The sequence below is a fragment of the Ictalurus furcatus genome, chromosome 2 (assembly GCF_023375685.1).
Source record: "Ictalurus furcatus strain D&B chromosome 2, Billie_1.0, whole genome shotgun sequence".
In the NCBI taxonomy this organism is placed as follows: Eukaryota; Metazoa; Chordata; class Actinopteri; order Siluriformes; family Ictaluridae; genus Ictalurus; species Ictalurus furcatus.
In genome coordinates this window covers 21,927,619-21,946,385 of record NC_071256.1, presented here as the reverse complement: position 1 = coordinate 21,946,385, position 18,767 = coordinate 21,927,619, and the positions used below count along the sequence as shown (strand labels likewise).

The 18,767-nt window shown below is 38.1% G+C and overlaps 1 protein-coding gene across 2 annotated transcripts in view; it reads right to left on the bottom strand.

Moving 5' to 3' along the window:
• LOC128625159 (ubiquitin carboxyl-terminal hydrolase 22-like) overlaps window positions 1-16,686 on the bottom strand; it is a 58,883-nt gene extending 42,197 nt beyond the window's left edge. For both annotated transcript variants that reach the window (XM_053653285.1, XM_053653275.1), the window contains exon 1: window positions 16,193-16,686. In XM_053653285.1, coding sequence (XP_053509260.1) covers window positions 16,193-16,312 — 120 coding nt within the window. In that variant the 5' untranslated portion in view covers window positions 16,313-16,686. The remainder of the gene's footprint in view (window positions 1-16,192) is intronic.
• Between the last annotated feature and the right edge of the window lie 2,081 nt (window positions 16,687-18,767).

Below are 18,767 nucleotides of genomic sequence, written 5' to 3'. Positions count from 1 at the left end.
AAGAAGTAAACCGAGCTCCTGGCCACTGAGTGCAAAATATCCTCAAGGCATCAAACCTGACACTGGAACAAATACATACACTATAGCATGGCTATGCAAAGGCTTTGATTCAATACAACACTCACAGAAGCAAGAGTTGAACCAAGAGCAATCTGTGCGACATTAACCTCTTGTTACTTATTCAACTGTAATGTAGAAACCATATTAGAGAGCAAAGGACTACATGAAATCCATTGCTAATTGCACAGACAAAAATCCATATATTAGTGGGGCTTGGCTAAAGGGTCATGGCTAAAAATAACACATACTTGCATAGAAAATCCTCTGGTTTGGTGGAAAAACACAGGCACTGAGAGGGAAGCCCTTTTGTTGTGTGCATCTGTGTGCATTCCCAGCACCACATCTGAAAGCCTGTTCAGAACAAAGGGGTAATATTCTTAACCCCTCCTGTAAATCTCCTTAACCTTCAAATGCTAGTTTTGCTTTCAAACACCACTCAGGATACGAATAATCGGTTATACTGCACATCAGACGAATCCAAAATATCCTTTATTTTGCAGCACTCAAACCTAAAAAGCCAAAGCTTTTTTAAAATTACTTTTTATCTCCATGTTAAGTATTTTTTGTATTCATTTTCATGTTACTGAAAACTGCATGTTTTATTTAAAATAGCATGTAAGAAAGCCTTTGTCAAGCTCGAGCTGATTCATAATTGATTGTGATAAACAGAAACCAACATTCAAAGCCGTTGCTATAAGGTGTTTATAGTAAACTGGCTGTGCAGTGACTCTCAGCATTTTTTGTTGTTATATTTCATTCATTTATTCACCTTCAGGAACCAGAGTCTATCCTGAAAACACTGGGCATCAGCCAATACTCTCCTGAATCAGTCCATAGCAGTGCAGCATGTCCATGCATGCATTCACACCTAGAGGTAATTTTGCATAGCTAAACCCACCTCTCCGGCAGAAATCGGAGAAAAGGAAACCCACGAGGGCATGGAGAAAACATGACAGACAGCAATCCAAGCTAAGGATTTACCCAGGGACACAGGAACTGTGAGACGACACCACCTGCTGTGCCACTGTGCTACCATTCTTGTTATACACTTACCAGACACTTTATCATGTTATTTGCACACCTGCTTATTCAGGCAGTTATCCAATCAGCCTTCATGTGGCAGCAGCGTGGTGCATAAAATGCAGAATTCATGCAGATACCAGTCATGAGCTTCAGTTAATGTTCACATCAAACATCACTGGGAAAATGTGATCTCAGTGACTTTGACCATGTCATTTTTGTTGGTACAAGACAGGCTGGTTTGAGTATTTCAGAAACTGCTGATCTCCTGGGATTTTCATGTACAACAGTCTGTGGAGTTTACACAGAATGGTGCGAAAAACAAAACAAAACAAAAAATAAATAAATAAATAAATAAATAAAAACACCTTTCAACAGGTGGCAGTTCCACATGCAAGATCAGAGGAAAACGGCCTGACTGCTTCAAGCCAATGGCAACCCAAATAACCACTCCTTACAACTGTGGTTGTAAGCATCACAGAATGCACAACACATTGAATCTTGAGGTGGATTTGCTACAACTGCAGAAGACCACATCAGGTTCAACATCCATCAGCCAAGAACAGGAATCTAAGGCTACAGTGTGCACAGGCACACCAAAACTAGACAGCTGAAGAGGAGAAACACTCAAGCTGAGAAACAGACGATTTTGCGCCCTTAGGGTCTCAGCCATAACAGCTGTGGCATTGTTGGGATTCAAACTTGCAATCTTCCGACGATAAAACAAATGATAATTTGCAGTATGTTTTTAAGCTAAATTACAAAAAAAAAAAAAAAAAGAAGAACCACACCACAGACCTAGTGTGCAATAGCATACGTCACATTATGTTTTTACAGTTGTTACCCTGCATTGAGTTGTACCTATTCTTTGGTGACATTCTGCTCACTGTACTGTACAGTCTACAGTCCAGTGATATACTGTACGCCTCAAGTAACCGCCTACATGAATAGTGAAATACTACTATCTACAAATTCATTTTGATTTGCAATCTCTGCATCTCAGAAAGGATCAATCAGAGTGGGTGCATTTTTGGGGGGGGGTAAATATGGAGTCAAAATAAGCAGGACTGGTTTCTAATGAAGCCATGTATTACTGCTTGTTGCTATTAATGGTTGCCATTAGGGCTGCAACTAACGATTATTTTCGTAATCGATTAGTTGGCCGATTATTTTTTGGTTGGTCTATTAATCAGATGGGGTGGGGCAAACTTTCAGTACACTTTTTTTTGTTGCTTATTTAAAATAAAATCCACAAACTGAGTGTTACAAATATAAACTTCAGACTAAAACTTTACACAACTGTTTGTCCAAAACAGAAAAGAACCCAATAAACACACACACACACACACACACACACACACACACACACACACACCAGAATATATATTATTAATTTAGGACTATAGTTTAATTCGGTGCTTCGGTGCATGCACCCATAAAAAATAAGGCATAAATATTTATATACATATAACATATATTTAGAACATATAATAAATATTTATATACATTTTTATAAATATTTATAAACTAATATATATATATATATATATATATATATATATATATATATATATATATATATATATAAAAATGTATTCATTTGTTTATATTGTATACAAGTATTTATGCGTTATTTTTTATGGATGCACAAAAAGCAATTAACCTACAGTCCTAAATGAATAATAAAAACTCACTTTCACTGAACCTTGTGGTTTCTGTTACTCATTGTCTTTAGGGATATTACTTTACTGGTTTACTTTTGATCATAATGTTTTAATTAGACATTACAGATCTTACTCGCGCTACACTCTGTATCAGCGCGTCTACACTGCGCGTGATCAGCAACGTGGCTTCGTTACTAACACATCACTTCCGTTATAATAAACGACAGGATTTACACTGCAAGCGAGCAAATACAGCATATAATGACAATAAACTTAAGTTAAACTAAACCTTTTAAGCAACTCGCACCAGTTTCCCCTGCCCCTTACACACAGTGGAGCATTTTGGATATAAACATAACTTTATGCTCGTGCACCACTGTTTGATATCCGCGGTGATTAATATAAAATGCTCCCTGCCTTAGAGGACTTTCTTCCTCAGTCATGTGATGATTTCGCCTCCATCTGATGGTGAATGAGGTCATGTTGGGAATAAAAGTAACGCTGACAGAAAGTAAAATGAAGGAAGTCATTGTCCGTGAATCTGGGTGTCTGCTAATGCTAGCTTGCGTATGACGTCATGCGCTGTCGACTAGAAGCGGCTTATACTTCCGGTTAGTAAAAAAAAAACGCTAGTGATATATTTTTGAGATGATATTACCTTTCTAAAATCCACACACTAGAGGGTAGTGCAGACTGCACAGTGTAAGTGTATAGTACTTCATTTGGGACAAAGCTTTAGTATTTACTCTCCGAAGCGTGTTTTCTGAACAGAAGTAACGTAATGAGTAAATCTCCCCCGTGCCGCACGCAGATCAACTAATCGATAATGAGATTCGTTGACAACAATTTTCATAATCGATTATTTTCGATTTTATCGATTAGTTGTTGCAGCTCTAGTTGCCATTACTGAGTACCAGAGATAACGTGCAAAAGCTCTAAACAATAGTTAGTCTTTCAGCTACTGTCAGCCACTTAGCGCTCACTGCGGCTGCCTGACCCAGCTGCAGTGCCGTGTATCCCTGATACTGTTATGTAACTGTGGTCATTCTGAATAATAAAGGGCATACAACCTACAGAATGAGCTAGTTATCTAACGTTAGCTAGCTAGTTAAAATATAACTAGTTCTGTGTATTTTGTTCTTCAACCGGTCAAAAAAAGGTTTGGCACAAATCGGGTAACATTAGCACACTAACAAAACCCAATCCTGATTATTAAGAGGCACAGATCTAGCAAGCAGAGGGCTCTAATCACTCACTTTCACCTGGTATAACAGACTTAGCATATCCATGCTAATGCGTGAAACCCCTTTATTCTATGTTTGGGCTGACCAAATGAAATAGTCATTTGTTTTTTTTGTTTTGTGTGTGTGTGTTCAATAAAAAGAAAAAAAAAATTGTCTTACCAGTGATTAAATGACATTTCTTTCAATGACTTACATTTCTTTATATGGACAAAATGAAAACAGTCATACACACAGTGCTATATAGTGAACTCTATATAACATGCTCTTGAATTATCTTGTGTTTGGTTTTTCTTAGGTTACAAAAAACGTGTTGACTACAAAAATCTACACTGAGGGATTATTAATAATTGATTTATTCGATAATATCAACTAATCATTTCAGCCATAGGGTCCAGCTGCATATGCGGAAACATGATGACTAGCTGCTGTGACCCTTAATTCAACGTATTTCAGTATAATACTGGTCACAAATGCATCTCAAGTGCACAAAAGTGCAAGAACTTCTTTTGTCAATGACCAATTTTTTTACAGCAACATTCAATATCAATATTCATGCGAAATCCAATGGAGTAGCAGTAGAGAACATTGACCGCAAAGTTCCAGAATGCATTGTGGCTATATGAGGCGACTGTGCTGAGTTACAGTGCAGTTAGTTAGTGAGCTATAAGATGCCAATCATGATGATAAGGTCGTATGTATTGAAGAACATTTACACAATGTAATAGAGTGGAAAAATATTTTCTTTTTTGTTCTTTTCTCTTTTATGTTGTGAAAATAACAATTTTCATTTTTAGGTGTCCCTTTAACTTTTTGAGCACAGACATGACAAGAACATACAGACTACTATCAAAATACAATGGTTGCAGACATTTGGGGATTTATTGTCTGAAAAATAGTTAAAGAACTAGATTTGCAAATAATATTTTAATAAATTACTTTGTCCTAACCACAAAACACACAAGTCAAAACCACATGTTTTACCATGTTCCAGTTTAAGTCTAAAGATGATAATTCTCGCAGTTTGAGTTTCATGAATCAATTTCTGAGAAGTGAATTTACTGAAAGGCCACCAGGGAAGCCAGGTAACCATGTTCATTAAATTCATTCACAATATGCACCCATTCATTCTTCATCTATTGCCTAATATACTGAAAATGGCTCTGTTAATGTTTCACATGGTCACATTAACACATTACATCTGTTACATGTGAATGAATGCTTTTGATGTTTTATGGTGCTTTTATCGAAAGTGTTATGACATTCTGCATTATTTGTTGGTATGGCAATGCTACCGAGGTACAGAAGAAATCAGTAAGGAAAGTGGTAACAATGCAAGTAAAGTGTTAGGGGTTACGTTGCCGAGTATAGAAAGTATTTATAAACAGAGTATGTCAAATAAGGCAAATAATATTGTGAGTGACATGAGGCACCCTTTGCCTTTGCTTTTGAATTGTTGCCATCTGTACAACGGTATTGTGTTCCCTGTTGTATGAAAAACATGTCCAAATTATCTTTTATCTCTCAAGTAATTAATTTTTTTTAATTCTTATTTTAATAGTTGTTAACTGGTCTGGTCATTCATTCCTCTTTTTTTATTATTATTTAAAAAAAAAATTTTGTGCATGTTGTTTATATATGCCAATCGTGATTTCTGATGTCTGTGTGATTACACTGCAAACCCATTTTCCCTATGGGGACAAATAAACTGTTACAACCCACTATCTTTGGGATGGGAAGTTTTTTTGTGTGTGTGCTGTGCCATATTTTGTGTGCAGGTCGAACTCCCTCCCAGAGTTTCCAGCCTGCCCTAGCCTGCCTTGCTCCCACCTCCCAGGATGACATCACTGATTGACGACCATATTTAAAGAGGAAAAGGAGTGAGAATGGTGTGGGATGTTGGAGGTGGTTAGAGATTGTGTTTGCTTGTATGCTATTTTCTGACTGCTGTTCTGTTTTTTGTTTTTTTGTTTGTTTGTTATTTTCGTTTTAGGTAAGCTAGCTACCTAACAATAGAATTATTTTGTCTATTATTTTGGCCTTGGCCCACCCTGAAGTTATACCTGGTTTGGTTCCTTGTACAGTTATATGTATATAATTTTGTGTTTTACAATATACCACAACCTTTTTGAACAACCTTGTTTGTGTTATTCCTGGCTTCCCTTATTTAAAGGTCAAAATCCATTGAATCCTGGTTACTCTGTGCGGCCTAACCTAGACTGGGCCGTAACAAAACTAACTTACATTACATGAATCACATAAATGTTTGCATCCCTGGATATTATGGTCAGTTGTTTAACGTTTCAATTGTAAAACACCGGTCAAATATTAACCTTCAGCTACTTAGCTTACATTTTACCTCACACTCTCTCACCATAAAAACTGAAGCGTCATGTGGCTTCCACGAACAGTAAAGCCCCGCCTTCTTTGATTTGATTTCCCATCTCAAATATTTTGACATTGACGAGCGCTGCTTTTTACAAAAAAAAATTTTCCCAACAACATACATAGCAGTGCATAATGGAGAGCAGCAGGGCAGCATCAAAATATCAAATACTGCGGGGGGGTGTAACACATATGTAATTAATCGGGGGTTCGTGTCCCATTCAATGTCTATGCTGGACAGACTAAAGCATGCTGCATTACTCTATTTAAGTAGAAATGAGGCGAGGTCCAAATCCCAATGTCACCACCATCAGTGGGGGTGTTGATACATTTTAGCTTTGGTTAACATTTTCTTTCAACACCACCAAAGCTAAAATGAAAGTCAGAATATCATTACAAAATAAATCTTGGACACCATTTAACATTCATTGAAGTTCATTGTAGACCATTGTGATCCACTGGCATACATGCTTTCCCTTGATGCAAAGACACTGTTCACACATGTAAAATGCAAGGAGGAAGATCAGATGTGAGAATGACTGGAAGTGCTTGAAACAACTGAAACACTGAAACAATAACATAAATTCCACCTTAGCAAAAAGCCTAACTTGTATATGAAACTTCCAAGCTTAACAATCCATCAGACCATGTCTGGTCACCTAGAAACTAAGGATAGATGTTGGTGATCTCCACTAAAGATTCACCTCATGTCCTCACAGCAGTGTCCCTGTTTTCATAATGTTCATCAAAACCTAGATCAATTTTTAATTCACTTCCTATATGAAGAAAATTTGCCATAAATAGGCTGTTTTTAGTAATGAGTGTCTGACAGCTGTTCAATGAACAGCAATTCTCCTGCTAACAAATGCACCAGTCACGTACCATTACAGTCATAATCTTCAGTCACTGGCAGTCAAGCCAAATGAGGCAGAAGACGAAAAACATATTTACACAATTATCAATGCATTAACAACAGCCTTTTGTAAACAAGTCATAAACAAAAAGTGATACATGACTGATTAAATAGCACTATCTAGAGGCAGAGAGTTTAAACAAAAAATCAAAATTAATGTGTCAGCAAATAGGCCACTTCAATCAACTTAATGGGACTAATTGACTACTCTTTAGATGGACAAATTTTTCCCATCTTTTCTAGAAATTCATTGATAGGAGACAGTACACCACAAATGCCTTGCAAGGAAAGACCTAAAAACCTAGAAATACATCTTTAAAAAAGCATGCTAAACAAACACACAACTACTACTCTGACCTCCCTGGTATATTCACACTCACAGAAACAAGGTTTATTACATCTGTGTGCAATGACTTCCCAAATTCTTTGTTTATAGAGGGTATGCACATGACGTCATGGTAGCCGGAACTCACCATGGTCACACCCACTAAGTGGCAGTATTAGTGTACAGCGTGAATTCCGCGAAACCACAGAAAAAAACGCATCTAAAATGGGGAAAAGGTCAGCTCGTCTGTGCTAACAGATTCAACAAGAATTCTGAGCTATCTTTTTACAGAGTGCCAAAAAACATTCACTCCTGTTTTACCAAGTCGAACAGTGTAAGTTCTTTTGGCATGTGGTATTCATGTTGATGAATAATTCAATTCATTCAATGATGAATAATTTGCTACATATTTCTTTTTAAATGCTGCCTATTTCCATTGATTAATAATGGAGGCTTATTCATTCTCTGACTGTGTTTTACCTTCACAAATATCACACGTTAGTAAGTGGAAGCAGTGTTCGCTACAAACAAACTAGGACTATCTAGCTTATGGTTTACCAGATAAAATTATAGATTAAAATATATATTATTAGTTTATTGGTGTTCTTGTAACTTTAATCTCTCCAACAAATCCTGCCTTGAAGTAGGACCAAGCGTCAGGGCTTTTGTATGCATTCAGTCTTCAAGTACATATAAATGTCGGGAAAACCGATTTCTGGCCACATGCCATGGACCACAGGTTTTTGGGCAAGTTGTAAGGTCACCGTCGAGTCAAACTGCCTTTAATTTGAGCTGATAATCGTTAGTTATACTAGCGTTTTTGCAGCTTCCCCTATTAAAATCAGACATTTTGCTGGATGTTTTGCCACTCGGTCCAGCCGAGGGGGGCTTGTTCTCGCAGAAAAGTGAAGTCAATGCATACCCTCTATTCATGGAACTATAGATAAAAACACTCTGAGCTTCCACTATGCAGCCTGACAGGCCACTATTTGGGACAGACTTAGTGGGCAGTAGCATTAAATGGCAGGAATTGCCCTCAATGGAACACAACATTCTGAATTTGAAAAAGAAAAAAAATAAATAACAGAGTAACCGAGGTCTCAAAATTCGGGTAAGGAGTTGGGCATCACATATTGTGAGAGGTGTGGCAATCTAAAATGCCAGAACCCTAGTGCCAGAAACACTGTTGTCCATTTTGCATGGAAAACAGTTTGCAGATCTCTAAAGTTTTTATCAGCAGCATGATGTAGCTCAGCACACAGTGGCTTAGTGGTTAGCACGTTTGCCTCACACCTCCAGGGTCAGGGGTTCGATTCCCACCGTGACCATGTGTGTGCAGAGTTTGCATGTCCTCCCCATGCTGTGGGGGTTTCCTCCGGGTACTCCAGTTTCCTCCCCCAGTCCAAAGACATGCATGGTAGGCTGATTGGCATGTCCAAAGTGTCCGTAGTGTGTGTATGTGTTTGTGTGCCCTGCGATGGATTGGCACCCTGTCCAGGGTGTACCCCACCTTGTGCCCGATGCTCCCTGGGATAGGCTCCAGGTTTCCCCGTGACCCTGAAAAGGATTAAGCGGTATAGAAGATGGATGGATGATGTAGCTCAGTAAACATATTCAGTCCCTGTAGGATTTTGCAATCGCAGAAATGAACACAAAATCAAGGAAACTCCACAATATTCAGAGGAGCTTGCAAATTTTCAATATTACCGCAGATTTTCTGCAGATTTGGGCCAAGACTTGTCATGTGACATCACAAAGCACATACAGTCAAAGCCCTCTTCAGTTCACATGCGTCAAACATGACTGCAGCTAAAAGTGCTCATTTACCAAAACACATCACTGTGAAAGACCATGCAAAACAATTTTGTGTAAATGCAATTAAACCAATGTAAGTAGTTTTCTGCAAAAAAGTACAAAAACTTCACAAGTTGTATTGCAAATTTTGAAAAAAGACACAGCAAAATCAAGCATTTTTGGCTGCAACTATCACAAAAAAGGAAAAAAAAAAGCTGCATATTACACTGCATATTACACCTGCAGCAGGCTGTGTGAGTGACTGACTTCATTGTGTCACCCAACAGAGACTAGGTGGTCACACTGAGTAAAAAGGCCAGTTCTTTCTAAATAATGAACAATCCGTGTTGAACACATTCCAGTGGCCGTACGTGTCTGTGTCTCCATAAAATGCCTGGTCGGCAAAAAAAAATTTAGCCTGAGAGGAGTACATGCCCTCACGTTCAGTGATCGAGACATGCAGTGTAAGCCATAGTAAGAACTCACCTTACAGCAATGCTGTATTTAACTGTGGTAATATAATCAATACAAGAAGTCATACCCATCTCCAAAACAGGCTGAGCTGATTAAGCTGGGGGTTACTTTGTCTAAATTGATTACTAAATGTCTGATGTTGTAATTGCCTTACTGTTGTGTCATTTTCTTGTCTACTGTGTTAGTAGTCATAATTTTTTTTTAACTAATAGCACCTACTCTGTCTTTTATCAGCAGAAAGCAAGAAGTTATGGTTTTTGAAAAACTTTTGCAATCATATGCTTTATGATAATTTTTGTTATTGAATAATCAAGAGCATTCATATAAAAATTAAGTGCAATACAATCCAAAATATTTTAGGGAAAAATACATTTACAGTAGCTTGGTTGCATAAGTGTGTATACGCTTTTATAATTGGGGATGTGGCTGTGTTCAGAATAAACCAATCACATTCAATCTCGTATTCAAAAGTAACATCATACAGCTATAATCAACAGTTATTCTGATAAACCCCAAATAAAAACCAGCTGTTTCTGTAGGATTGACAACTTGGTTTCATCTGACTGCTGAAGCCATTGGTCTGCAAAGAGCTTACAATACTTGTACAGCATCTCACTGTCAAAAGGAATTGATCAGGACAGGAGTATAAAAGAATGTACAAAACATTAGATGTACCATGTAATACTGCGAAAGCCATCAACAACAAGTGGAGAAAAATGGGGCACCACAGTGAAGTTACCAAGAACAGGACGTCCCTCCAAAATTTACAAAAGGACAAGACAAACACTTGCCAGGGAGGCTGCCAAAAGACCTACAGCAACATTAAAGGAGCTTCAGGAATATCCCACATAACTCACAGTGAAGCATGGTGGTAGGAGCATGATGGTTAGGGCTGCTTTTCTTCAGCCGGAACTGGGACTTATCAAGGTGGATGGAATCATGAATAACTACAAATACAATTTGATTTTAGTGCAAAACCTTCAGGTGTCTGCTAGTAAACTGAAGATGAAAAGAAATTTCACCTTTTGATATGACAATGACCCAAAGCATTCATCCAAACAAACAAAGGAATGGCTTAACCAAAATAAGTTCAATGTTTTTGAATGGCCTAGCCAGAGTCCAACTAATCCAACTTAATTATACAGATGAAAAAAAATAAGTATTACAAATATAAACTTCAGACTAAAACTTTACATTAATACAATCCCTCTATCTCTCTCACACACACACACACACATATATATATATATACACACACTAATTATATATATATATATATATATATATATATATATATATATATATATATATATATATATATATATATATATATATATATATATATATATATATACACACACACACACATACACATATATAGAATGTATATACTTTTTCCATGTGACTGATTTGTTTGTCGTTAATGTGTTAAAGTTTTAGTCTGAAGTTTATATTTGTAATACTCAGTTACTTCATCCGAAATCCACCCATCCTCTACCGCTTACTCCTTCTTCAGGGTCGCGGGGGAACCTGGAGCCTATCCCAGGGAGCATCGGGCACAAGGCGGGGTACCCTGGACAGGGTGCCAGTCCATCGCAGGGCACACTCACATACACACTCACACACCCTTTCATACACTACGGACACTTTAGACACTCCAATCAGCCTACCATGCGTGTCTTTGGACTGGGGGAGGAAACCGGAGTACCCGGAGAAAACCCCCACAGCACGGGGAGAACATGCAAACTCCGCACACACATGGCCCCAGCGGGAATCGAACCCTGGACCCTGGAGGTGTGAGGCGAACATGCTAACCACTAAGCCACCATGCGCCCTTCGTCCGAAATCAATTAATCAAAAAAATAATGATTGGCCAATTATTCGATTATGAGAATAATCGTTAGTTGCAGCCCCAGATGTCAGACTAGTTTGGCGTTATCAGTGAAACCACTGCAATGAGATAATTGATTTCAGTGCTATCAAACATTTCCATTTTGAAATAATGGGGATCTCACATTTCCAGCAGAATTTTTTACATTTGTCCATACAGTGAGACAGCAACTCGTCATACAGGTTTCTTTAACAATTTTTTCTATATTTATACAAGAGACTGATACGAGATGGAGATTAAATAGGCATTTTCTTACTTTCATACTTGTTTTGTATGATGAAGCATCCAGTGGCTTTGCCCCTTTACAAGGGGCTTTGCAAATATGATGAATTAGGGATGCTCCAAGCAGGATTTTTGCAGCCAATACCGATTTCTGATTTCTTGTTATCATGATCGGCCTATCCCGATCGTTCAAGCTTTATATAAGTGATATATAAGCTTCCTATTGACAGTCACTGTTCACCTTTTTTTTTTCCAAATAAAGTAATAGCACAGATGTTGCCTTGGTTATATTATTTACAGTAATGTTGTAGATTGTTGTTTTAATTGAGAATCAAATAAATAAGCAAAAAAAATATATTAACATGAACATTTTAATATGCCTTTAAAAATACACGGCAAAAAGACCTCATAATAATTCCATACTGGTAATGACATGACTGCAATGGTAAAGTTTAACGCGATCATGTGTTTTACTTCCTCACATGTTTTACATCACCAAATTGCAAAGGGTTTGTGAGATCAGCCAAATTTAGAGACTACCGATCGAGCCATAGAATGCTATTATCGGTCAATACCGACTGGCAGCCGATCGATCAGAGCATCCCTATGATGAACATCACTGACTATCATCTTTGGGGGCTCTTGCAGATACCATATGTAAAATACCGGCATTCCAACTGTAATGAATGAACAACCACCAGAAAGCGATGTGAGTAACACAACTTGAAAATCGCTGCTGATGTGAACGCACTGCAATTCTACATTGATTATTTTTAAAAGTTCACAATTACTTCTAAATAGGGCTGGGCAATATGTCGATATAACATCGACATTGTGATAAATGATTATATAATACACTTTTCTGATATATCATTGGTATGGTGATGCATTTTTTTTATTTTTTATAATTACAAATTAAATGGATGCTGTTGATTTTACGTAATTTTTTAAAAAATTAATCTTCGTTGTATTACAAGTTGCAAGTGCTATGAACAGAAACTTACAGTTATTCGTAAACTTAAATATCTGTCTGTTCAGCCTAGTCTGCTTCTTCTTCTGTATTGAAGTATTATTGAGCCGGTTCTTATGTATGGTGCCATTTGTTTCTTTCATATGCTAACAGTTACCAATAAGAACAAACTCTTGAAGATAACTAATTTAGCGAGAAAAATTATTGGTATTCCCACCCTTAATTTATCAGACTGTGTCATTTCATATACGCTCCGGAAGGCACATCAAATTTTAAATGATCCAGACCACCCACTTTATCAATATTTCAACCCTCTTCCTTCTGGCCACAGGTATAGACTACCCATGTGCAGAAAGGCCAGCTATGGTAGGAGTTTTGTTCCTAGAGCTATACGAGCGTTAAACACATAGGTAATCAGCCATTGTGATGCCATCTTATGCTCGGGCATTTGTTGTATGATCCTGATGTTTTCTTTTTGTCCCCTTCTCCCCTCTATGCCTGTGATTGTTTAAGATGCTTTATATGTATGGTGTTTATGTTTTTCTACACACCCACGGTGGAAGCAAATTTCCTCTTTGAGGACAAATAAATTATCTATCTATCTATCAACCAATCAAAGGAAAGTATCATCAAACTCAGTTGAACGTTTTTTGTTTATTTTACTACGGTTTTGAAGACAGTTTGTGAGCTAAAGTATATATCGTGATGTGCAGCGTTTATCTTAGAAATGTCCTCACGTGTTGTGATGCATTTCTCATATCGCCCAGCCCTACTTCTAAACAAATTGGCTTGGCTAGATCAGTAAATCATTTTTACATTACAAAGTGCACTGACCAGAGAAAACAACAGCAAGTGTTACTACAAGCCACACAGGAAGCTAGAACGCAATAGTGTGTTCACAAGATCAGTGCCAGTTTCACCTTTGAACCACTAGCCATTTTTAACCACTAGTGGCACTGTACAGCACCGCAGAATAAAGCATGTGCTTGAAAATTGTTTATCACATGTTTCTTAAGAATTCAAATTACATAGAACAGTCCTGCTAGAATTTTGCAATTGCAGAAATTAAATTAGCAATTTTTCTAAATTACTGCAGATTTTCCACAGATTTGGGCCAAGACCCGTCATTTGACATCATCACGCACACGCATGCATTCAGTCAAAGTCCTCTTTGATTCACGTGCGTCAAACAAGAGTACAGTTAAAAGGTCTCATTCACCAACAAATATCACTGTGAAAAACAGCGAAAAACTATTTTGTGCAATTGCAATTTCCTCAATTGAAGTAGTCTTTCGCAAAAAAAAGCACAAAAAACTCCGCAAATTGCAAAGAGCCACAGCAAAATCATGCGTTTTTGGCTGCAACAATCACAAAAAAATACTCTGCAAAATCCTATATGGACTGATAGAGGGGGACATAAAATAACTTCTTACAAAAAGATTCTCTGTGACTGGTCTTGGCTCAAGTACATGCAGCTTCTGAAAAATTGTGGGATGAAGACAGTAAAGTTGCAAAAAAAAAAGAAAAGCTGGGCCTCAGTTATCAATCTTTTCTAAAGTAGTTTGTAAATATGCTTTCATAGGCCAGACCAAACTAAATATTCTTGCCAGATTTATAAAAGTTTTGGTAAAGTTGATTTGTTTAGTGCAAGTGTTCATAAATGTCACTCACTAATAAATGACCAAGCACATTCACAGAACAGCTGATTTACATTTAGTGACACCCATAAAACTCCATAAAAGCCAAAGCTCTCAGAGCACTGAAAACAAGACAATGACAGTTAAATGTCAAAAGAGCACCTCCAAAGGGCAGCGTGTACTAAATCTTAAAGTAGCATCCGCGTTGCATCAGCTACCAGAGGCACAGACTAACTCAAACATTTTGTAGCATGCGATTTCATTTTTCTAACTGAATGGCTAGTCTTATTTGTCTTAATTCATGGATTTGTTTTGGATCACTTTCTTGCAAGTGAGTAATTTGTAATTAAAATAATGACTTGACTAAATCTGCACATGCAATTGAAATAAATAAGGTATCATAGTACATATTAGTGAGTCTCATTTGAAGTAAATTTACACCAACACAGGAGCTCTAATCCGACAATGCACCAGTGAACAATTTCCGAATAAATTTGTTCATATCCAGCTTGATGAACGTGGTCCATTGAGTGAAAAACAAAAACCTCACTGACCACAGATAATGTTGAAATCTAATATTAGAGAAGTGCTTCATAGACAAGGCTTCAGACAGACATGGAAATAACATTTCTTTGACTTTAACTTTGACAGTCATATGAGCAGGGTAAACAGCAGCTTTGTAAACCATTCAGGAACAGGACTTTTGCCAACAGTTAATGAACTGGGACCACATTCAAGACGCCTATAAGGCCTTTGGAAAATACAGAACACATTCTGCTTAAAATATGTGAACGTAAATAAAACCGTATTGGTTTATTTTAAGACACAGTGTACACCTCAATGATTTCTACAGATTAGAGGTTAGCTGTGACTCCACAGTTTCTACAGAGAGTGAGGGCTGGTTGTGTTTCCATAATCTTTAGAGACAACTAGACGAACCTCACCACACAGTTTATAAGCCAGGCTATACGGACAGTCCTTTAAAAGACTGATCCTCTACAAATACGTGATCCAGTTAATAGCAAAAGGAACTGCAACAGCATGCTAGCTCAATGAAGTCCATATCACACATCACGGTGGGCGTTGTTCCAGCCTAACCTCCTCTCCACACACACACACACACACACACAGTTAACTAGAACAAACTTGGACTATTGATAACTCTGTTAACTGGGCGGGTAAAAGCAGACAGGGAGGGGAGCAGATTTGTGCATATTATCTCAGTGCAGTTGGCTTGGTTCTGAGCATCACGTCGTACACTGTATCTCTTTTCTCCACACCCTGACCGGTCCACGGCAAGGCTAAAACGCTAGCAGCTGGCTACCCATACCGGATACACACCCTCCCAGTGTTGCACGGTTTTCCTAAGATACTCAGACTGTGTGTCCCTGCAATGGGATAACTTGTACACTCGACTGCATGTAGATACATGGTTTGTGTGTCTGATGTGTGATGTGCTTCCAACTGTGCGCGGGGCGTCGTGCACAATACACTCAACTAGGTTACAATGAGATAACGTTTTTCGCTTTCACTTTGTATCTGAAACATAACTAGCCGTGGCGGGATTTCCTTTTTGTTTTGTTTCTTATGTTTTACCTTACGTCTCCTGGTTTCTGCGGTGCCGGTCCACACAAAGCACTGATATATGACTCGCAGGTTTTGCTTCCAATTGTCCACTTTGAAACCGTTCACATGGGAGCACCCGGCCGGACACATGACAGAAAGCACATTCAGCTTTGGGGGTTTTAAAGGGAGGAAACGTGTCCGAGAAGAAATAACGTGAACTAGCTCTGAACACTAGCAAGCTAACTGTCCAGCACGGTTTCCGAATGAAAACGGATACACTAATGTTACTGAAAGGTCCAGGACGAAAAGCGGGCATCTACTAAATAAAAGTGCTTCTCGTTATCTTGACCTTTGTTACATCTGGTCTGTAGACTGCTGTTTCTTTCTGTATCGCGTTAGCTAGCGTTTAACATTTGCTACTTCCAGCACTTCCACTTGCACTCAACAGATTTTTATGGTCGGCAACAGCAACACGGATTTCAAGAGTACACCATGAGCGCTGCAGCGCCCGCCTACCTCGCTTTTTAATTGGCTTACAGGAAGGCGTCTTACAATCGGTTGGTTGGTGACGTTACTATTTCCCCTCTAAGCCACGCCCATACAAGTTACAGTATGAATCTGATTGGTGAAGAGCGATGCCCTTTTCCAAGTGGTTTGGCGTTCTTACCGGTCTGAAGTAACCAAACACATGAAGCATACGATTTTTTAAACCCACAAAAAATCGGAAATTAATAAAAACCCGAAAGAGCAGAAAAAGGTTTGGACAGCCAAATTATGAAGATATGAAAAGATATGTGTACAGGTGTGTGCGCGCGCGCCCTAAGGGGATAGATAATAGGCTATGTGCATTTTTTACATTTTTATATATATATATATAATTATTATTGTTATTATTATTGTTGTTATTACTAGTATTTATTTTTACTCAGACAGACTATGTGAAACACTACACTGATATTAACCCAAACTCAGGATTGAACCAGGGACCCTGAAGCTGTGAGGCAACAAAGATATTATACATTAAAAAAGAAATACAGTATTATTTATTTATTTCTGCTCAACACATTTTACACAAATCAAAGGACTAAAAACTGGAGTGCCAACAGAGTGTATCTGCTTTTCATGCACCACAAAAATCTCCCACAGGTTGTTGCTTGGCATGCACACTGGCTGCAGTGCTTGCTGCTTGGGAGGTGTGTCTGTTTATAACAATGTGTACCCACAAACAATTAAATAATGAACATGTGTATTTCAAATATATATATAAATTTTATTTATGTGGCCACAAGGGGGTGGGGTATACTGCTATAAATAAATCTCTATGCATGAATTTTTGGATGCAGTGTAATATGATATGCAGGACTGTCTATGCGGATCATCTTTTGGGGCAAGAAAATAGCACTTTTTGGTTCAGAGGCTGGAAATATTACACATGAACTTTTCATATGACATTGAAATTTTGTTGGCAACCACAGATGCCCCATCTACTGGAGCTGGTGGCTGATAGATCTATTATGATGACAGTTATTGAACTTATGCTGTCATTGTGTCCTTATTTTATCACCATCATTGGTGGACTTTTATATGACAGTTACATAGATTTGGTTGTGGCACGTTACCCTTCCTGAGGCCATCGCCTGACTGGCTGAACCCAACAGGACCCCACACATTTGCATACAGTTGAACTTTGCTGGACATTTCCCACTGAATGAGTCAAATTTCACTGCACAGATCTGTCAGTGTGCTCCACTCATATATGAGTGTCAGATCATGATGGTTGTTCCTAGTTGTTACCTAACATGTTATGGTTTTCTTAGTTGTTCCTAAATTTTGAACTATATTACCTCTTTTTGCATCTTTAGGTTACTCCCTGATTATTGATAGTTCCTTAGTCTATTTATGTGTTGCCTGCTTTGGGTTTTTCCACAACATCTCATTCAACATACAAATTCAGGTGACCTGGGATGAGTGAACTATACATGCTGCAGGAATGGTCACTTTTAGGGCAGTTATAAGAACAAATGGTTCTTTAGCCTAGACACAGCTTGTGGGCCATCTGCATGTCTAGCTGCTTAAGATAAATACAATGTCTACTGAAAAATTCTTTTTTAGGAGCTCTTTGTTTTCCTGAAACCACCCACTGGTCATTCATTCATAAGATATGACCTTAGAAGGACTTCATTGGCCTCATGTATAAGAAAGGCTGTAATAATTAATTCTTTCATTCACTCATTCATTCATTCAGTATTCCCACTGGTCCTGTATTCTGTCCAGTGGGATGTGCCCGAAACAGTTCTAACAGTAGGCAGTCATGGGCATCCTAGTAAAGTGCCCAAACCACATCAACGTTCACATTCGTCTTGATTCTGAGGAGCTGTGGTTCTAATTCATTAAGGTGCCCATCAGCTCCTGCCACCTGTATACACATCTTTTTATTTCTGACCAAAAATTTAGCTCCTGCTTCACCACCACAGACCGGTACAGCACCTGTAACAGTGCTGTCACTGGCCTGATCCAAAACAGTTTGTGAATCAATTTGAGATTTGAAACCATTCAAAACCACTCAAAGTCTGCAAACTGCTGTAGAAATTCAGAATATGACCCT